At 40.5% G+C, this 23,034-nt stretch overlaps 1 protein-coding gene across 1 annotated transcript in view; it reads left to right on the top strand.

Annotated features, from left to right (window-relative positions):
* The first annotated feature begins 426 nt into the window (after positions 1-426).
* The window catches only part of CNKSR3 (CNKSR family member 3), a 108,598-nt gene continuing 85,990 nt past the window's right edge, over positions 427-23,034 (top strand). The window contains exon 1 of the mRNA XM_070733739.1: positions 427-1,024. Coding sequence (XP_070589840.1) covers positions 973-1,024 — 52 coding nt within the window. The 5' untranslated portion in view covers positions 427-972. The remainder of the gene's footprint in view (positions 1,025-23,034) is intronic.

Genomic DNA, 23,034 nt, shown 5'->3' with positions numbered 1-23,034 from the left:
CAGGTAGATAAATTGCAGCATTCATGCAGGCCTCAATTTTGATATAATTTGAGTAGCCTTGTTGGCTAAGCAGACAATTGTGTCCTCCTTTTTAATGACTAAAAACGATGTTCGGGCAAGGTGACCCAACTCAAATTCTATACTGACAAAGCACACCTGGGAACAAGAACGGGAACAGGACTGCTCTTCTCTAACCCTTGGAAACACCTGAATGGGAGGAAGTGATGGGAAACCCGTAGGGCCCTCCCAGAGAGTTTTCCAAGCTGTTATAAACAAGGGACAAGAAATCTACGCGTGGTTTCCCGTTCGTATTTGTGGGTCGTCTTCCCCTCCCGCCACCCCAGCCCAAGCCCCGCAGATGTGCACATTTTGGCAACCGCTTCCTGCAGGCTTCACATTGCAAAACAAAACACACCCGCCGGAGCAAGGGAGCCTGCGTGGGCGCCGCCGGCCCATATGCCGGGTTGGGCTTCTTTTATTTTATGTTTTGCCTTTCAGGAGTTTCACTCCAGCCCCCGCGCGAAGAGCCGGAGGTTGAAAGAGCTGCGAAAAACGGGCGGGTCTCCCTGACTGGCAACTAAACCCTTCCCCCTCCCCCCCCCCCCCAGAAAAAACCCCGCCCTCGCTTTTTGTAACCTGAGCTAAGCGGGTTACTTGGTCGAGCAGCCCGAGCCCTTCCGTCCTGCAGGGGGCGCGCGCGCGCGAAAGAGAGAGACGAAGCCCCGGCGCTCTCCAGGCCAAGAGTGCCAAGCACGTGGAGGAGGGGCCGGACGCGCAGGAGAGGCCGGCCCGGGCCGATAAGGGCGGAGCTGGGGAGGGCGGGCGGCTTGCGGCTTTGCCCGCTCGGATGGGAACCCGAACGGGGGAGAAAGCCGCGGTCGGGGACCGAGAGGAAGGAGCTGAAGTTGGAGCTCCGGGCAGGCTGGAACCCGGATCTGCTGGGTTGTCGGGACAGAGCAAGCAATAAAGAGGATGGAGCCCGTTACCAAGTGGAACCCTAAGCAAGTTGTGGAGTGGACCAAGGGTAAGAACTAGGACTCCCGCGCTTGGATCTTTTCTCCGGCGTAAGCTTGTTGGGCTATTAAGGACGCTTTTCCAGCCCTCTTTCTGCTTCTCTCCAAACTTTTCTCCGCTAACTTCCCATCTTTTGTTTTCTTCTCCCGGGGGTGTCTCGCTCTCTCCTGCCGGCCTGCCTTGCTCCCGATAGTAGATCACTGAGGGATTGTGCCCTGCTGTTTGTTTATCCGAAAAAGAGCGTTTGCACCCCACCCCCCCAAAAAAACCCCCGTTCCTTGGCTACGAGCAAAACACGCGCGCGCAGACATATTCGCCTCACTCTCTCCAGCAAGACAAGCTTGGCCTCCCGCGCGGGTAAACAAACAAACCAGCTTTCCGCAGCGCCTTATGGCAGCTTGGGATGACGGCTTGGGCTCCTCTGGGAGAAGGCTGCCAGAGTTCACCGCTTTCCAGCTTTGGATGGTCGTGCAAAAAGATAAAAATAAAAATGAAAGCACGCTCCGCCAAGTGAAGAGCCCAGAACGCGTGTCTTTTGCACGTGTGGACGCTATTGAAAACTAATCACGGAGCGTAGCGGTTCACGGAAGGCGAAGCTCTCCATCTTCTGTGGTCCATTTCCCCCCACCTACGAGCTGCCCATTTTAATGAATGGATGGATGGCTGCAATGATTTTAAATGGAAACGTTTTTATGTTGATCCATGTTCCTTTTTGTTGTGAGCCGCCCTGAGTCCGTAGGGAGTCGGGCGGCATAGACATACAAACAAACAAACAAACAAACAAACAAACAAACAGTGCTTGAAGGGGCGAGTACAAGTACACTAGAGTGCCTTCCGTCCCCTGTCCTATTGCTCTCCTATATCTCCTATTCCTTTCTTCTATTCCTATATCTCTTCTTCTATTCTTTCATTGATATGTTCTACTACTATATCTTCTTTTCTATTCTTTCATAGATATATTTTACTATGAGTATCTCCTCTATAATCTTCATCATGTATTTTACTATGTGTGTGTATATATACCCACTAAAACCCTCATTGTGTATTGGACAAAATAAATAAACAAATAAATAAAAATAAAGCCAAGCAGGGTTAAAAATGGCCAGGACCCGCAGAAGATGTGCGTCATTGGAGCTGGAGAAATATGCGAGATTCCTGAGCTTCCCTTTCCAACGGATGTCCTGTTAGCAATTGAGGTTGTGTTAAAGAAATAAATAATAAGTTATCTTGGATGTTACTGCTAAACGTTGAGGTGGTTGGTTTTGCAGCTAGGGTAAACTGCCAGTCTGAACGCAGCCCAGTGTGTTTTTGCCCAAACATGCAGAACATTTCAACTTTAGGCGCCACTTGATTCTAAGAGAAAAGTGAATTCTAAGGGTGCATTAGTTGTTTGGGGGCATTTCGAAACCTTTATAAACATTCATTCTCTCTTCTCCCCCCCCTCCCCCCCCCAAAAATAAAAATAAATAAATGCACCATGTGTCTGTTTAGATCAGGCTGATCTAGCTGGATGTGCAGAACCACGCCACTTCTATATTTTTGAGATAGGGTAGCTGTCAATTTGGCCCTGCTGGATTGGAGATAATGGGGAATGTACCAGTTTAGGGGAGATTGGCTAGGCAGCACAGCATAGAGCAGTGTTTCCCAACCTTGTCAACTTGAAGGTATTTGGACTTCAACTCCCAGAATTCCCCAGCCAGCGAACGCTGGCTGGGGACTTCTGGGAGTTGAAGTCCAAATATCTTCAAGTTGACATGGTTGAGAAACACTGGCATAGAGGATGAGCGCAATCCTGATATTGCAGAAATGCTTTTTAGGACTCCTGCTTTTTTGATCAGCTGTTTTCTTTGATCCGCTCAGCTTCTAGGATATTTGGTTCAGGATATTTATCTTTGGTATTGTCAAAGATCCTCATTAATAATAAACAATCTTGAGTTGGGCTCTAGAGCCTTCCTAGTTTTCCTTCTACTATTTTCTAAATTAATCTTCATGAATATTGGCTAGTCAGTACATTGGAACAATTATTTTATGTATTTTATTTTATTTATTAGATTTCTAGGCTGCCCTTCTCAACAGACTCAGGGCGGTTTGCAATAGAAATAAATACCAAATACCAAACCATGTATAGGTTGTGGAAATTTTGTTTCCAGAGCCTATAAAAATAATAGATGACCATTTCAATGAAAGATACATTTAGTGTGTTGATTGTAAACAAGGATCCTCTAAGGTCAAAGAAACACCTGGTTAAAAGTGTACTATAATTTTAATTATTTGCGTGAAGCCATGATTTTGAAAACTTTGAAAGAAAAACATGAAAGGATGGGTTTGCCAGTCAGAAACCATTATCTGTGGCACTTTCTGTATTTTTGTTACATGATATTTATATTTCATTGAGGTAGAATTGAATGTTAATCCTTTTCTTTCCCTTTGCACTTGTACACCACTTATGATACCTGGCCTGGGGTATTTTCAATCATCCTGTTCATTTAAAGTGTCTTTCAGATATGTGAAAGATATGTTAGAAGAGAGCATCTGATATTTTCAGTGATCCTGTTCATATAAAGTGTCTTTCAGACATGTGAAAATATATATAAGTGTGGCTGAGTTCTTTCACTCTGAATATATAACAATCTGAAAACATTTTAAATTTGTTTTTGTAAATGGAATCTTGGAATATTTATCTAGCTCCTGTATCATTATTAGCTATAACAAGTGGTAAAAATCGCCACAGCTTGTATGAAAATGGATGCTATGGCTCTGAAAATGCTTCTGCTTATTTTATGGCTTTATCCCTTGCCTTGTTCGTGAGAGGTCTCTTTTAAGCTTCCTGGTCTTTCTGTGCATATCTATCTTTTTCTGAGGGAAAAAAATAACTCCAAAAGAAACATCATGGAAAGAGAGGCAAAGAAAGAGGGAAATAAGAGGCGGTTGGATGGAGGATAGTTATAGAGACATTTGGCTGTCTTGCCATGCCTCTTTAAAAAGGGTATTGAATATTTCACAGCTGATCTTGTACCAGCTAGACAACAATGCAGGCAGCTGCAAACCAACAGAAGAAATCTGATTTTCCTAGTTGCTATTAGTATAACAGTTCTTACCATAGGAAAGTTACCATCACTTTAGATGGGTTATAGTTCAGCTAAGAAATGAGACCTCAATATGCCCAAGGTTTGATGCCTTGCATTGTTACAAGTCCCTCAGCCGCCTTGATTCTTTAGAGAAAAGTCATGTCAGAAGGACAGGTTAACATTTGCGCTATTATGACCATGGCATAATTCACTTTGGTTGTGTGGTATAATCCATTTTGGCCTAGTGCAGTGTTTCCATGAATTGCATGAACCAATCTGTTGTGGATTATAAATAATGGCATAGTGTGATTTGTGAAATCAGTCTGTGACTGCGTTGATGCAACAGTTTAAGCCAAAGTTGTTTGCATCTTATTACATGAATCAATATTTATGATTCAGCTTCTTACATATACAGGTAGTCCTTTCCTTACGCCCACATTTGAGCCCAACATTTCTGTTCTTAAGTGAGACACTTCTAAAGTGAGTTTTGCCCCATTTTATGACTTTTCTTGCCACGGTTGTTAAGTGAATCTCTGCAGTTGTTGAGTTAGTAACCCGGTTGTTAAGTGAATCTGGCTTCCTATTGATTTTGCTCGGGAAAAGGTTGCAAAAGGTGGATTACATGTGGAACACAGCAATAGTCATAAATATGAACCAGTTGCCAAGCATCCGAATTTTGATCACTGCTACCGGTACCAAAGTCATAAATGAAAAATGGTCATGAGTCACTTTTCAGCACCGTTGTAACTTTGAATGCTCACTAAATGTACTGTTGTAACTTGAGGACTAGCTGCATGTAGTTAATTGTAGTTTACTTAGTGAATTGTAATTTATCTGGCCAAGCATCTTGTGTGAATTCAGCTACTTTATATGTACAGTTATTAATTAATACTCCAAAGGGAGAAATCTGGGATTGTTCTTTTTAACACACTTACAACAATGTTATTACCTCATTTAAAAATTCCAGGTGCTTTCTCAGTAGCTGGTTTCTGTATCGTATTAAGTCACGAGGGGCTTTTATCATAGTTTATCAAATGAATAATAGTAATGTTTCGGTTGTATTTTTAACAATGATTTGCAGACAATGGCTGAGTTCACCCTATTGTTACAATGCTTCAGCCACAGAGATGGCATCAGCATTTTTGGTTGGGAAAGTTTCCACCTACTTAGAAAACATACAGTCAAAGCATACTTAGAGCCTTTTCAGGGTGGGAGTTCATTTGTAATCCCGAAAATAGTCCAGCTGGATAACTCAGGGCATGGAAAAGGCTTCAGTCTTCTCCCTGCATTGTTAGTTAAGTAAACTGCACAAGTAGTTTGTTTAACTACAAGGTCACAGCAGCTTTGACTTGATTTATCCCTTATACAAACCAAAATGAATGAAACCCATCAAATTGTATTATTAGCACATTCTGAACCCAGCCATTGAACGGAAGAATTATTTTATAGTTGTAACTATTTTCAGTATCTGACCAACATTGTGTGCCAGTGGTCTAACAGTGTCAATTTAAAAAAAAATATCTGAATTTTTTCATGTAGCAACAATGCAATATATGCAGAATGCATTCAGAGTGTTCAAATTTGAAATTATACATACACATAAATTATTGTTTAGTGATTAAAACATAATTTTGATTTTTTTTTAGACCACATTCTGACTTCTGCTAGTCAGGAAACATAGAGTAAGCATGTTATAAACATGAATTATGCAAATGTTACTGATCCAGTTAGTGATCTGTTTATACAGGAGCTGTATTCAATGGCTTATTTAAGTGTCACCGTAACAAGGTAGGATATCTGTTCTGGTTACAAAATAATTCAATAACACAAAGAGACTTGGGCACTTTAGCCAGGGCATTCTCAGTTTAAGTTTCGTTGAAGTCATGAGATTTAGTAAGTGACCTCTGGCTACTTTAAAAAAAAATACTCTTGTTGTTTCTTCTTACTATTCTTTCTGCCAAATGGCAATATTTACCTTTCATATATTTCACGAGGCCATGATCAAATGTCCTCTGGCTACTCCAGAGTAGATCTCCATTATTCTAAATTGGGGAGAATTATGGGAGATGTATAATTTGAAGGACGTCAGGTTTCCTTTCTTCTGAGCAATTCTTAAAACTGATTTCTTCACTCTCATGCTTCTGGGATACGGACCCACAACTCTTTGTCACCACTTGCCAGCCCGGAGAGCAATTCATTATTGACAGGACAAAAAAATGTCATAATTTGTATATGTAAGACGTACAACTTAAAAGAAAAAAGATTTGAAAGAGAAATGGAATCTCAGAAAATTAGGAGGAAAACTTGAGAATTACAGTTTATATAGCTCTCTTCAGAAGCTAAGAAAGGAAACTTACCATATTTTTTGAGTATAAGATGCAACCCCCCCTCCAAAGAGGCTGAAAATTTGGGTGTGTCTTCTACTCAAAGTGTAGCTTTTTCAAGGCTTTTTTCCCCATTCCTAACAAGGTGCTAATTTATTAATTCAATTTATTTATTTATTCAATTTTTATGCCGCCCTTCTCCTTAGATTCAGGGCGGCTTACAACATGTTAGCAATAGCACTTTTTAACAGAGCCAGCCTATTGCCCCCACAATCCGGGTCCTCATTTTACCCACCTCGGAAGGATGGAAGGCTGAGTCAACCTTGAGCCGGTGATGAGATTTGAACCGCTGACCTTCAGATCTACAGTCAGCTTCAGTGGTCTGCAGTACAGCACTGTACCTGCTGCGCTACCCCGGCTAATTATCTTCCCAGCTTGCAGGATTTTTCTATTGCTACTCCTAAGGCATTTTTTTTCAGCCCTAAGTTTTGCAGGCTTGCTTTCATTGCTACTGCCTCCAAAGATTTTTTTTCCAGCCCTAACCAGGGGATAAAATAATGTGTGGAAGCTGACCAAACTAAGGATGCTAACCAGATGAATACCTGGTGGATAGATTTTCCTCCTATTTTCCTCCCCCCAAACTAAAGTGCATCTTATACTCTGAAAAATATGGTAATCCTTCCTTAAGCCTCATGCCTTGAGATCCAAAACTGTATCTTTGGCTGAATGTATTGGAGTTGCAATCCATAAAACCCAAGAAACTCCAAACAGAATAAAACATGGCAATCTGTCTGGGTTTGAAGGTACTGTAGCTTCACAAAATAAGCTTTGGTTTCCTTATCTGTAAGCCGACCTTCACTTGCACCATAATGTAAGTATGAATCCTCTTGTAGATCTCCGCTATGGATGCAGTGAATCTATGTAGGTTCTTATATCATTGGCAGTCTTAGCTACTTGCCCCAAAGTGTGTTATTTCTCCTAACAATTTTGGTATTATGATTAAGGTGCTGCCCTAGAAACTGGGAGACTGTGAGTTCTAATTATACCTGAGGCATCAAAACTGGATAGGTGACCTTGGGCCAATCATTCTTTCTTAGCCCAACCTACTTCATAGAGTTATTGTAGGGGGGAAAGAGTAGGAACGTTGTGTAGGTTTTCCGCTTTGCATTATTTAGATAAGTAATAAAAGCTGAAACCAAAACCAATAAATAAAATAAAATGAGCGATATATCCTTAACATTGTTGCTGGACTGCAGTAACCTTCTGTTTCTGATACTAGCCATGCTGGGTAAGGTTAATAAAAATTATAGCCCAGGAAGGCCAACAAAAACTTGCAGTATCAATCAGGGCTGGTCACCACACTACAAAAAAGATGTTGAGACTTTGCAAAAAATGCAAAGAGCAACTAAGATGATTAAGAGCCTGGCAACAAAAACATATGAAGAACAGTTGCAGGAATTGAGCATGGCCAATCTAGAGAAAAAGACTAGGGGTGACATGATAGCAATATCCCTGTATTTGTGGGGTGCCAGAAAGAAGGGGTCAACTTATTTTCTAAAGCACCAGAAGGCGAGACAAGAAAAAGTAAATGGAAATTAATCAGGGAAAGAAAAGCAACCTGTAATTATGGAGATAGGAAAGTGAGGACAATTAACCAGTGGAACACCTTGCCTCTGGAGGTTGTAGGTGTTTCAGCACTATAGGTTTTTAAGTAAAGACTGGACAGCCACCTCTCTGAAATGGTATAGAACAGTGATGGCAAACCTTTTTTTTTCTTGGGTGCCAAAAGAGCATGGGCAAATGCTATCGCGCATGCACGAGTGCCTGCAGCTATAATTCAATGCCTGGAGAGGGTAAAAACAGCTTCCACCACTACCTGGAGGCCAGAAATTCCCTGTTTCCCAACTTCCGGTGGGCCCAGGAGGCTCCTGTTTCACCCTCCCCAGGCTCCAAAAAGTTTCCTGGAGCTGGGGGAGGGTAAAAACACCCCCCCCCATGGCTCTCTGGAAGCCAAAAACGCCCTCCCAGGGCTTCTGTGCAAGCCAAAAACCAGCTGGTCAGCACACACATGCATGTTGGAGCTCAGAGCAACAGCTCATGTGCCAGCAGATATGGCTCCGCTGCCATAGGTTCGCCATCACTGGTATAGAATCTCCTGCTTAAGCAAAAGGTTGGAATAGAAGACCTCCAAGATCCCTTCCAACTCTATTCTGATTGAATCTCTGTCCTAGAGGGAAAAAACCCCTTATATTTGTTGTAATATGTACTTTGACTTGCTTTCTTCTGCTGTTTATTTAAGCTGAGAGCTTCCACCGATTACTCAAGACTGGGACTAATACACTAAGGCATGATTTTAATTCATTGCTTTTGGATTTCATAGGAGTCATTTAAAACCATGTCAACAGTTGATTAATTACAATGGTGTTAAGTTACATTTTAAATTGTTTAAATTGAGAAAAACTGGCTATTAGTTTTGATTTGTATCTACATTTCTTACATTTTCATTTTATGTGGCCAAAGTGAATACTATACATGAATGTTACTGGGTTTTTTTAAAATGAGAAATAACATTCTTGGTAATACAAAGTGGAAAGCAATTAATATTTTGAAGTGGCCTTTAGGAATAAAGAGGAAAATATTTTGCAGGTTGGAGGAAAGCTCACACCTTAAGCTAAACAATTCTGTGGTTTGTTTGGTTTTGGATTTTGGTGATGTGCAAAATGACCCATTAGTACTTAATCTAAATGACTGACAGGTTGAGCCCCCCTCCTTGTTCAACAAATAAAGATTTATTCATCCAATGTTGGAAATCCTGTGTTAAAAATCCCAGATTAGTATTGTGGTGTTTCATAGCCTTTTGTCCAGTGCAAAAGAGCAAGGCCACACATGAAGTTATAGTTAAAATGATTTATTACTCATGTCTATGCCCAGGAACTCACTCAACTAACAGTTAATGTACTTAACTAATGGTTAGCTCTATTTTGGTGGCTAGAGAAAGGTCAACCGCGTTCAAGAAGTGTTGGTCTTTCATTGTGATTACCTAGGGATTCTAGGCTGATTCCTCTTGTCACTCCAGCCCCAAGTTCTGCCACACTTTCTTCTACACCAGGGGCAGGCAAAGTTGCCTCTTCTATGACTTGTAGACTTCAACTCCCAAAATTTCTGAGCCAGTCATACTAGCTCATGGATTTTGGAAGTTGAAGTCCACATGTCATAGAAGAGGCAACTTTGCCTACCCCTGTCCTACACCATTCTAGATAATTGAAGTGTTCTGTTGAAGAATGTATAACCTTTGTTCCTACTAAATTTCACTTGCTGGGTTAGTACCTACCAGGTTATTCTGTGAAAGCTTTTCCTAAATTCTAAAGGTTTATTGGCTCAGGTTCCTGGCATGGCACCTGGGAATGAAAGAAGTGCCTATCACTATGTCCCTTTCTGCCTGCCAAGTGTACTGTCCTACCCAAAATTACCTCTTTAAGGTCTTTTTAGAGCTTTTCATGCATTGAAAATGATTCACAAGGACTTCAATCCTCATTTGAGTACAGCAAATCTTTGCAACTTTTTTCCAGACACTCCCTGGGAAAAAAAAAGGGATTGCCTTAATGAATGTATACTGTGTTTCTGTGAAGTCACAAGCATTCCTTGCAGATTATTTTCCCAGTATAAAAATAAATAAATGGTGCTTCAGATTCTGCATGAGTATACTTATTATGTGCCAGCAACTGGATTATTTTCCTGGCCTCTTTTCATAGCCAGGAATATACACACACCTCTATTGAGGGATAAGACATGTCCTTAACTCAAATTCATTTTTTCCCCTGTGGGTCTGTGAATCCCACATCCATATCCATTCTGAAGCATTTTTTCTGCTTTGGATCTCAGAAACTCACATTTCTAGAAAATAGCATATTTTAGAGCCGAACACACCTGAAGCAAAAACTGGTATTTCCAATGGCTTTTATATTCCCACAGACTGATAACTGGTACCATTTGTAGAAGATAAAGTGGCAAGTGGCAACAAAAACTTTGTCTTCTGCTGTATAATTGGTCAGACTTGCCCTGACAATCATTTTGGGAAAGTGCTTGTAACATGCTGTCAAATCCCAAATGTGCTCCTCTCCCCATGTTTTTATCAATCATCCCTGATTTAGCCCCTTCTAGAGAAACTAGCTGTTGACCTGCTGCCACCTGGGTATTTTTTCATCATAATCACCCCTGCCTCCCACGCATGTGCGCAAAACCCCTCTGATGGTCATTTTGAAAAATCCTTTCTTAGTGAGCACTTAGAAGCCAAAAGGAACATATGTGGCAAATTTCAAGTTTGTAGGCTTTATGGTTCTAGAGATTTCTTGATTACCATATGAATGTGTGAATGTCTCTCTCTCTCTCTCTCTCTCTCTCTCTCTCTCCCCTCCCCCCTCTGTGTGTGTGTGTGTGTGTGTGTGTGTGTGTGTAACATTTTTGCTGCTAATGAAAAGGAAGAGAGACTAGGGCCATTCTTTGTCAAGTGGACCAGGTGAAATTGAAGCCTTATTTGAAAAGAAACCATCACAAAAACAATATATATGATAGAAAAAATATGCTCTTTCTAATAAAATAAAAATGAAGATGATTGAAGGTGAGAAAACAGAGAGTGATAGAAAAAAATTGCTCTTTCTAATGAAGATGATTAAAGGTGATGAATCAGAGCTTTCTGTTTTCTCACCTTCAATCAACTTCATTTTAATTTCATTAGAAAGAACATGTTTTTTCCTATCATATGTGTTGCTTTTGTGATGGTTTCTTTTCAAATAAGGCTGCAAAAATCAGTCAAGTGGATATCTGGTCCACTTGACAAAGAATGATTCAATAGTATAGATATTTTTCAAGTATTTTGCTCTCATCAGCTAGCCATATCCTTACTGGGATTTGAATATACTTGTACAGTGGAACCCCGACATAAGAGCTGCTCTACTTAAGAGCAACTCGAGATAAGAGCTGGGAGGGGAGAGATATTTTTGTTCTACTTACAAGCCCAAATTCGAGATACAAGCGCCAAGGAGCTGTCTCCTGAAGCCAAACGCTAACTTCCGCGTTCGGCTTCAGGAGACAGCTGCGAAGCGGCGCGCGTGTTTTAAAAGGTTGCAGCCGGCCTGGGGGGCTCGGGGGGGTGCTTGCAGCTTTCTTTCTTGCTCTTTTTCTTTCTCTCTTTTACCTTCCCTTCCTCTATTTCTTCTTTTCTTTCTCCTTCCCACCTTCTTCCCTCCCTCCCTCCTTTTACTCATTCCTCTCTTACTCTCCCCTTTCATAAGTTTCCTTGCTTCCTTCCTCTGTTCCTGTCCCTTCCCTCTTTCTTTCTTTCTTTCTTTCTTTCTTGCTCTTTTTCTTTCTCTCTTTTACCTTCCCTTCCTCTATTTCTTCTTTTCTTTCTCCTTCCCACCTTCTTCCCTCCCTCCCTTCACTCATTCCTCTCTTACTCTCCCCTTTCATAAGTTTCCTTGCTTCCTTCCTCTGTTCCTGTCCCTTCCCTCTTTCCTTCCTTCCTTCCCACCCTCCGTCCATTCATTCACCCATTCCTCTCTTGATCGCTTAAAGCCGGTCCCTGGTGCAAAAAGGGTTGGGGACCTCTGTCCTACAGGATTGGGTGGCAGAGAAGTTGAACATATGTAAATTTAAAAGTTTAAGAAAGTTTACAAGTTAAGTGAAAGAAACTTCATTATTCATTTATATGTACATGTACATTTCTTCATTAAAAACATGTCTTTCTGCATAATTTAGACTAACTTTGTGAGTTTTTTGAGGGCTGGAACCAATTAAAATTATTTACATTAATTCCTATGGGGAAAAGTCGTTCGAGATAAGAGCTGCTCGACTTAAGAGCCCAGGTCCGGAACGAATTAAACTCGTATCTCGAGGTACCACTGTATATAGTATCTTCAACCTTGATATGATTTCCATTCCTTGATAAGCATTGTAATCTATGTTGTTCTTTTTTGGGGGATGTGTGATTTACTAAATTTATTTATGTTTAAATACAACTTATTAAATTTCTGCAAAAGATCAAACATAAAACACAATCAAAAGGAATTAAGGAAGGGTCAAAACCAGGAAGGGGGATAGTGCAAAAGAATAAGGGGGGGGGAAACTTCACCATGCTTGGCGAGAGAACCTAAGTGTTTCCATCACTGTGCATGGATGGAAACTTGGGGAAAGTTGTTCCAAGAATTGCAGGATTCCAAAACTAGCGTCCAATATAAAGGCCAGATTAAATTGGATTAGAAAGTGAAATGTCCTTTTAGGATCATCATGTGTACACCCAGAAGCACAATGATGTATTATTAAAAAGTCCCCGTGTTCTCTTTCAGAAGTGATAAGGAGAGAAACCTTATCCATCTGTACAGCCCAAGATTTCAGAAGCTCACATTCCTTCTGAGACCATGATACAACATGAGTATCCCATCCAAGAGGCTCCGTTCACACCCTAAATTCTCTTGAGAATTCTGGGATGGACAGTGGGCTACACCAGAGTTGTACAGTACAAGATGAAAATACTTTAGGAATGTATCAGCTAAAGGAAATGTTGGGAGTGACTACATTCATTTTTGTGTTGTGGAACAATTAAATGAGAGCTGCTAAAGCCCATCTGCTTTTAAGTTTTTTTTAAAAAAGATGTGCTTTTGTTTCAAAAGCATTTAAACAAGCATTTAATCTAGTTGAATCACTAATTTGGGGGGGGGGGTTAACTAATTTTTTGGGGGAAAAACTAAAAACTTCTAAGCAAATGTAACAAGGGTTGGAAATTTTGATTATTTTTTTTTAGAAAGTTTATATTGGCCTGTTTTTCTAAGACACACAAACAGACATTCTGCAAAAATGTCTGTTTGTGTGTCTTAAAAATAAGCCTTAATGGCTTCAGATTGTAAATTGCTATAACATTCCTTTCATGATGCATATGGAAAATGATATTTCATTACAGCCATCTTGTAAATGAATATATCCAGATGAATTGGGACTTCAACTCCCAGAATTCCCAGCAGAACTTCTGAGTGTTGGGATCTAGCACATCTGGAGGACTCCAGTTTGGGGAAGACTAATTAACAGTAATTACTTTGAATAAAGTTTTGCACTCACAGTTGCTAATCTGCAGCATATGTTTTCAAAGGGTGGCCAAACTTGTCTGCCAATCCTTTTCCCTGATTGATACCATATGGGTGGGTTGGGATTTCTTCTGGATAAAGAGATTAATCTGTATGTTTTTATCACATTAACAACATTCACAACGGAATACTGTACTGTATGGTAAAAGTTAGGTATTAATTGAGACTTGAGTGCTTGCCAAAGGACGTTTTGCATGTGAACTAAGATGGGAAGAGTACTGTACTTGATGGTGCTACAAACACTTACATCTTGATATGTCATCAGTTGTTGTTGGCCTTAAATATCCATTTAAATCTGGAGCATGGACAATTTTTAACTTGTGCTTAATAGCAATAGCACTTAGACTTAGCAATAGCACTTAGCCCTTCACAGGGCTTTACAGCCCTCTCTAAGCAGTTTACAGAGTCAGCATATTGCCCCTAACAATCTGGGTCCTTAAAACCCACCTCTGTCATCAGGCATGGGGGAACTGATATATTCTTTTCCCCTAGGCTTCTACAATTTATGTATGGTATGTTTGTATGTATGATTGGTTTTTAAAATAAGGGTTTTTAGCTGTTTTAGTATTGGATTGTCGCATGTTGTTTTTACCACTGTTGTTAGCCCCCCCCCCCCCCCCGAGTCTATGGAGAGGGGCGGCATACAAATCCAATAAATAAATAAATTAAATAAATAAATAAATAAATTTTACCGATCTCAGAAGGATGGCAGTCTGAGTCAATCTTGAGTCGGTCAGAATCGAACTGTCAAACTGCTGGAAGTCGGCAGTCAGCAGAATTAGCTTGCAATATACATTGCATTCTAACACACCACTCAAAATGAACTGTTTAATATGGAATGGAATAGAAGAGTTGGAAGAGACATTGGTAGTCTTCTAGTTCAACTCCTTGCTTAGGCAGGATATCCTATACCAGTGATGCTGAACCTTTTTCCCCTCGAGTCCCGGAAGAGAATGTGCGCATGCTATCGTGCATACACGAGTGCCCACACTCATAATTCAATGCCTGGGAAGGGTGAAAACACCTTCCCCCACCCATCGAAGGTCCTGGAGGCTGGAAACAGTCTTCGGGGAGGGGCGGCATACAAATCTAATAAATTATTATTATTAATAAATTATTATTAATTATTCCCAACTTTTGATGGGCTCAGTAGGCTAATGTTTCACCCTCCCCAGGTTCCAAAGCCTTCCCTAGAGCTGGGGGAGGGTAAAAACACCCTCCTCCATATTCCCCCAGAGGCTCTAAAAGCCAAAAACGCCCTCCCAGAGCCTGTATGCGAGCCAAAAATCAGCTGGCCGGCACACACATGGATGGATGTTGGAGCTTAGCTAGGGCAATGGCTCGTGTGCCAGCAGTTATGGCTCTGCGTGCCACATGTGGCACCCGTGCCATAGGTTTGCCATCACTGTCCTATACCATATCAGACAAATTCAATCTCTTCTTAAAAACTTCTATTTTTTACAATTTCTGGAGGCAAGTTGTCCCACTGATTAATTGTTCTAACGGTCAGGAAATTTCTCCTTAGTTCTAGGTTGCTTTTCCTCTTGATTAGTTTCCATCCATTGCTTCTTGATCTACCCTCAGCTGCTTTGGCGAATAGCTTGACTCCCTCTTCTTTGTGGCAGCCCCTGAGATATTGGAACACTGCTATCATGTCTCCCCTGGTCCTTCTTTTCATTAAACTAGACATACCCAGTTCCTGCAACCGTTCTTCATATGTTTTAGCCTTCAGTCCCCAAATCGTCTTTGTTACTCCTCTCTATACTCTTTCTAGAGTCTCCACATTTTTTAATATCATAGCGATCAAAACTGGATGCAGTATCCCAAGTGTGGCCTTACCAAGGCCTTATAAAGTGGTATTAACCCTTCACGTGATCTTGATTATATTGTATTTGCAGCATTTAAAGGATTTTCTGGATTTAAATTGGCTTATTTCTTAAAATCTTGCCCAACCACAACTGCAGAAACTCAGTAGCTTCATTGTTTGTCATTTATTTTTAAAATAATAAATAGTAGTGTACAACAAAGATATAAAACAATAAACATATTTATTTATTTATTTATTATTTGGATTTGTATGCCGCCCCTCTCCGAAGACTCGGGGCAGCTCACGACAAGTGGAACAAATCATAAACAATCCGACTAAATTTAAAATATTTGAAGATTTAAAAAACCCCATATACTAACAGACACGCACACAAGCATACCATGTATAAATTAAACATGCCCAGGGGGAGATGTTTCAGTTCCCCCATGCCTGACGGCAAAGGTGGGTTTTAAGGAGTTTACGGAAGGCAGGAAGAGTAGGGGCAGTTCTAATCTCCGGGGGGAGCTGGTTCCAGAGGGCCGGTGCCGCCACAGAGAAGGCTCTTCCCCTGGGGCCCGCCAACCGACATTGTTTAGTTGACGGGACCCGGAGAAGGCCCACTCTGTGGGACCTAATCGGTCGCTGGGATTCGTGCGGCAGGAGGCGGTCTCGGAGATATTCTGGTCCAATGCCATGAAGGGCTTTAAAGGTCATAACCAACACTTTGAATTGTGACCGGAAACTGATCGGCAGCCAATGCAGACTGCGGAGTGATGGTGAAATATGGGCATACCTAGGTAAGCCCATGACTGCTCTCGCAGCTGCATTCTGCACGATCTGAAGTTTCCGAACACTTTTCAAAGGTAGCCCCATGTAGAGAGCATTACAGTAGTCGAACCTCGAGGTGATGAGGGCATGAGTGACTGTGAGCAATGAGTCCTGGTCCAGATAGGGCCGCAACTGGTGCACCAGGCGAACCTGGGCAAACGCCCCCCTCGCCACAGCTGAGAGATGGTTTTCTAATGTGAGCTGTGGATCGAGGAGGACGCCCAAGTTGCGGACCCTATCTGAGGGGGTCAATAATTCCTCCCCCAGGGTAATGGACGGACAGGTGGGATTGTCCTTGGGAGGCAAAACCCACAGCCACTCTGTCTTATCCGGGTTGAGTTTGAGTCTGTTGATACCCATCCAGGCCCCAACAGCCTCCAGGCACCGGCACATCACTTCCAAAAAGTATAAGGTATAAAAGTTACCAGATATTAGCAACAAATAATGGAACCACCTCAAGACCCCCAGCCTGATGACATATTTACAGTAGATCTTGAGGGACTTCCATAAAATTAAGTAGGGATGCCGCTTCAGGAGTGGGGTTGTTAAAATGGTTCATTTTAACAACCACTTAAAATGGCCCATTTTAACAACCCCACTTTAAGCGGGAAACCCATTGTAAGTGGGAAGCATACAAGAACTGTAGTGTAAGCCGCCTCCTACCTTTTAAACCTGAAATATGGATTCGCCATCACTTAAGAAATTCCCAGCTCTGCCTATTACATCATTACTCAGCTTTTGGTAGCTTTCTCCCAAATGCTTCACACAACTACTGGAAGCCAGAAAGTTTCTCCATCATTTATCTAAAATTGCCTCTGAGTAAAATTGCTCCCTGATGACCTAATAGGTACCTCTCTGTTTTACTGTTACTGTTTTCTGGGAAAGGATTGTATGTGTATGTATGCCTGTGTGTCTGTCTGTGTGTATATACCCAGTTGCTAGTCAGCTACTGTCTTGCTTAGTTTTTCAACACTGGGCCAGGCCATCGAGGCACTAAATTCTTGCCTTAACTTTCTACACCAGTGCTTCTCAAGTAGTGGGGCGGGTCCCCCTGGGAGGGCATGGAGTGATGTGAGGGGGGGCGCGCCAGTGACCCCAGGGAATATGCGTGGTCCCTCTCAATTTATAATTTCATTTTATTTTTATTTATTTATTTAATTAAATTTATAGGACACCCTTCTCCAAGTGGATTGGGGGCAGCTTACAAAAATAAAAGGCACAAATAAATACAGTTATAAAAATACAATATAAGCCCCACAGTAATAAACATTCATACATCATGCATTCATAACAACTGGCTGCAGCAGAATGTAATGCTCAACAGCCCCAAGCGTGCCAGCAAAGCTGTGTTTTTAAAGTCTTTCGAAAGGCCATAAGGGTGGGGGCCATACAAATCTCTGGGGGAAGTTGGTTCCATTGGACTGGAGCCGCCACAGAGAAGGCCCTTCCCCACAGCTCCACCAGACAACAGTTTTTGGCTAACGGGACCTGGAGAAGGCCGACTCCAGCTCTTATTGGTCGCAGAAGACGGTCCCGCAGGTAATCCCCTAACCAAAAATAGAACCCACTGAGTTCAATCTGACTTATTCCCAGGTGAGTGGGTAGAGCAGCCTTCCCCAGTCAATAGTTTGCTTGCAGTTTATAAGAAGTAAAATAATAAATATTAACACTAAAATTACATTGGGGCCCAGATCGGAGAGTTGGGGTGTGTGTGAAATGTTTTCTTTTTCCTGGTGGAGGGCATAATAGAAAATAATGGGGAAGCACTATTCTACTTTTTTTTTCTTCCCCTAGGCCGTTACAACTGTATACATGGTATGTTTGTATGTATGTTTGGTTTTTATATATTAAGGGGTTTTAATTTGCTTTTAGTATTGGATTTTATTGTATATTGTTCATGATTGTTGTTAGCCGCCCCGAGTTTTCGGAGAGGGGCGGCATATAAATCCAATAAAACTTGAAACTTGAAACTACACCTTTATTGTGATATTGGTTGCATTTAAACATTGCCTTAGACCAGTGATTTTCAACCTTTTTTGAGCCGCGGCACATTTTTTACATTTACAAAACCCTGGGGCACATTGAGCGGGGGGAGGGTGGGGGCTAAAAAAAGTTTGGACAAAAAAATTCTCTCTCTCTCTCTTCCTCCCTTTCGTTCTATTTCTCTCTCCCTCCCTCTTTCTCTCCCTTCCTTCCTTCTCCATCCCTCTTTCTTTCTCTTCCTTCCTTCCTCTCTTTTTTGCTCTCTTTCTCTCTCCTTCCCTCCCTCTCTTTCTCTCTCTCTATTGCTTTCTTTCTCTCTTGCTTTCTTTCTCTCTCTGAGCTTCGCGGCACACTTGACCATGTCTCACGGCACACTAGTGTGCCACGGCACACTGGTTGAAAAACACTACCTTAGACTAGTGTTCCCTAATCTTTCCTGGTTGGTGTCCTGGCGAGTGGGGAGAAGAGTGGATGATTTAGTGCATGATTAGGAGTTTTAAAAGAATGATCAGTGAATTAAAAAAATAGTGCAGAACGCACTGTGATAAATTGTGGTTATTTGTGAAACCTGGTTGTGATATATTCTTGCATTAATGAAGACAGACATTTCCAGCATTTCTGTTTTGTGGGGGAAGATTGTATACTAGCCTGTTTATCTAATGCAATAGGATATTACCGGTAAATGATAATATATACATCTTGGGAAATAGGGCAATCCCCCTGATATTACAAAAGGTATAATTAGGTCCTACAAGAGTCTTAACTAAATAAATTAGTTGTGAAACTACATGTGGGCCAGCTGTGTGGTTTGGTGCTTATGTTTGTAACTGAGCTCACATGTGCTAAGCCATCATTTTTTAAACCACATTTTAAGCAATAATTGCCTGGATCGCAATCAAAGAAACTTCAATATGCAAGTTAATGGGAAATATGAATTCAGCCTGTATCTCTGTGAGGCAGCTTGTTGGTACCTACCTGCACTTCAACCTTAAACTGTCCATCGTGGACCTCACCCCATTCCTAAGAGGTCTGTAAGAGGTCGTGCTAATTTTAAAAAGTTATAGATCCAAGATAGAGAACCTATGGCATGTGTGCCACACAGGTAGCACATGGAGCCATATGGGAAGGCATGCGAGACTTTGTCCTCTGTCAGCTCCAGCATGCATCTGCATGCTGGCTAGCTGATTTTTAGCCTTTGGAAAGGCAGTTTTGTCCTCCAGACACTTCAGGGAAACTTCCTTGAAGCCTCGGAGGTAAAACAATCCCCCAACAGACAAACCGGAAGTTCGGGAAAACATTTTTTTTCACCTATCAGCGGTGGTGGGTTTAGAGAGCAGCACTGGTATGAACCCACTGATTTTCCGTGGTTTTTTTCCCCGGTGTCTTTGTGTGGAAGAAGCCCTCAGCTGTACTTCAGATGAAGAATAAAGCATTAAGACAAGGGCGGGCGGGCGGGAGGGTTTCTTCCACATGGAGACACCATAAAAAAAATCACCGGAAATCAGTGGGTTCCTACTGATGTGGCTCTCTGGACCTCAGCAGTAGGAACTCAAAACTGCCTACCAGGCTTCAGAAAGGCCTGTGTGCATGTGCGGGGGGGAAGCGGGGCGTGTGTGCACATGAGAGGGGACGGAAGGGGTGTGGGCAGATGCAAGCATGGTAGCACACCCCCTTTTGGCACATGAACCCAAAAAGGTTTGCCATCACTGCTATAGATGTTAGTGCAGCCAGAGATATCTATAGGATGCTTTATTCAAAACAACTCTTTCATAAATGGATGTGATATTATGACATGTGATATATGACATGATATACAAAAAATGGAGCTTGCAGTGGGATTCTACAATAGTGCCTTTATCATTTCCTTCTTCAATCCCTTTTCTTCCCACCTCTGGTCTTCATTTGACTTTTCAGAATAGGATTCGTTAAGGTACAAGCCTATTTTAGATGATAATCAGTCTGACATCTGTAGGCTGCCCATTATTATTATTATTATTATTATTATTATTATTATTATTATTATTATTATGTCAATACAACACAGCAAACGAGATCACTATGCTGGATTTCGTATTTCATCACCAGTCGGGCACTTCCCAAGCACCTTGGACTGCGTGATGTAGCGGCGAATTATGTTTGCCGATCCCAGTAAAATTATTATTATATTATTATATTAATATGGAAGTATGACTTCTCAGAGAGGGGCGGGATATTATTATTAATAATAATAATAATAATAATAATTATTATTATTTATATCCCGCCCCTATCTGAGAACTCATACTTTCATATTCATTGACTGTTAGCCTGAATATATTTCATTGTCCCCTCTTTTTTTCCTGTTGGATGTGGATATAAATCTCACCACCGGCTCCAGGTTGACTCAGCCTTCCATCCTTCCGAGTTGGGTAAAATGAGGACCCGGATTGTGGGGGCAATAGGCTGGCTCTGTTAAAAAGTGCTATTGCTAACATGTTGTAAGCCGCCCTGAGTCTAAGGAGAAGGGTGCCATAAAAAAAATGAATAAATAAATAAATATCTTGAAGTATTGTAAAGCAAACCTAGAGCAAACTAATGAACCAAATGAAACTGGTGACTGGATTTTTAGCACATGGGCTAGCGGTTAATTATGTCTACTTTTGAATTTCCTATTTTATTGCTAGAAATGTGTTAATAATATAATTGGACCAAGTGAGGAAAAATAGTAGATCCTAAAAAGTAACAAAATAGTAATAATGCACAATAAAATCTGTGGGAATGCATTAAAAAAATGAAGTGGGAAGAAGTAGAGATAAAAATGTTCCTTTTTAAAAATATTTTTTCAATTAAATATGAATTTAATATATGCAAATAACTTAAAGTCTACACATTAGTTATCTGTTTTCTCAGATATATTCAAGTACAGTAAAGGCTTTTCTTTTTCTTTTCAGCAAAAATGGCCTGATAGGCAATGCTTGAATCAAGCATTTTAGATACAAAGATAGTATGCGTGCATTTCTTTTTGAGCAAATTGTTCTTCTTTGTCAACCAAAGGACACTACTTATAACACAGATACTGTACAAGATTCTTTTTTTTGGCTTTGACTGTACGAATCTGCAGATACATTTTTAGGTGCATAATAATTTATTGGGATTGCTCAGATGGCATTGTGAGAACTTTTTCTTCACTCTTCCACAAACAATTCAGCAAGGAATGTTAAATCAATTAATCTGACATTATCCAGTGAGGTCCTGGATAAAGGAAGGATTTGAAGACAAATCTCTTAATATTTTTTTAATTAAAGAGCCAGTGTGCTGTTTCAACTCAACAGTTCAAAATTAGGACTGTGCAATGCTTTGAATTCAAAGGGAAAAACTACTTTGGAGCCCTTGAAAGGGTGATTTTATAGTATTTATTAGCACTTTCTTCAACCAAATGTGTTTTATGGTTGCAGTGCAGTTGTAGAAAAAAAAGATATAGGGTGCTTCAAAGCATCTGTTTCCCTTTTGGTTTTGAGCCATGGCATAATCCTAACTAAAGATCTTTTCCTTTTTGACTTTATCCAAATAGAAACCAATTCAAACCTCCCCCCTGCCCCCAAGTAATCACGTTTTACCATAAAGGTACAGAGTTGTACAAATGGATAGTCAGCATTTCCTGTCTCCTTTCTTTGAGACAATTACATCATAGCTTTTTCTTCCAAAAAGTTTTATATGGGACAAAGATTTTTTTAAAAAAATAATATGATTTCCTTGCGTTCTGCATCATGATTGTTTTTAACTTGTGTTCCCAATTTGTGAGGGCACTTTCACACACACTCTGAAAATTGGAGAGTTTGTTTTCCAACCTTTTGACACTAAAAGTTAGCTCTGTTTCAGTTCTGTTGTAGAGAATTTCCTTTGTTCTCCATCTTGGGTGGAGCCATCATTCAGGATGGGGTGTCCTCAGATTAAGGACCAAGTCTGCTAGTTTTTTTGAATGTTGCTTAAAATATTTGTGTTACAAAACATTTTTCAGGATAGGGAGAAAATAGCTTTCTTCGTTAAGGAATACTTTTAGATCCTTAGATTTCATCCTATAGAAGTTTGTTACATTTCAGCAATTATGTAAGTAATTTTAATTTTAATTCAGTAAGTAAGCAGGAAGACAGTTGAATGGAAAAAAACAAGTTAGTTTTCAGATATTGTAAAACCTTGTTTTAACAAACCAAAGGTGAGGGATGGTATGTATTACATTTTAATGTTGTGATATCTAAATGTATATCATTTATTTGCATAATTATACCATCAACATTTATGTTATTTGAAACACTTTATAGCATCTGGACATGAATATGGTGTAAAAAAGTCAATTATGTCACCCATAGTTTTCTTGTTTGGATGAAATGCCAATCAATTAGAGGCTGGTTAGTTTGTTGTGTGTTTAAAAAAGAAAATAAATGGATATATCCATTAACTTGTGCATTGTGGTAGTATATATTTTATTATTGTAGACAAGTCTCCAGGAAAATCAATATCAGTATGCATATTGCTCCATGTTCTCCAAAATGTGGATGGTTTGGTTTCTTGGACCATTCAGTTCTTTTTGGCTATCAAGTAGAAGACCCATAAGAAAAATGATGGGAGAAACATACTCCAGCACTAGAGAGCTTTTCTTCTTTACTTAAATATATTTCTTCATTACTAATAAAGAATAAGTATTATAGATTTGTAGTGGAATTTATCTACATTAATGGCTTATGCCTGCTTTTAAGACGCAAAGCTTTAATTGCAGGAGATAAGACACAGTATAAGATAAGACACAGTAAAATGACATTCACATATAATACATTTAGCAAAGTCCATTAAAAGTAATAGGTATAGCATGGTAAACTTGGCTGGTTTTGAGATTAATT

This window comes from Erythrolamprus reginae, chromosome 1 (assembly GCF_031021105.1).
Source record: "Erythrolamprus reginae isolate rEryReg1 chromosome 1, rEryReg1.hap1, whole genome shotgun sequence".
Taxonomy (NCBI): domain Eukaryota; kingdom Metazoa; phylum Chordata; class Lepidosauria; order Squamata; family Dipsadidae; genus Erythrolamprus; species Erythrolamprus reginae.
The sequence above is the reverse complement of the archived record's forward strand: the minus strand, read 5'-3'. Positions and strand labels throughout refer to the sequence as shown.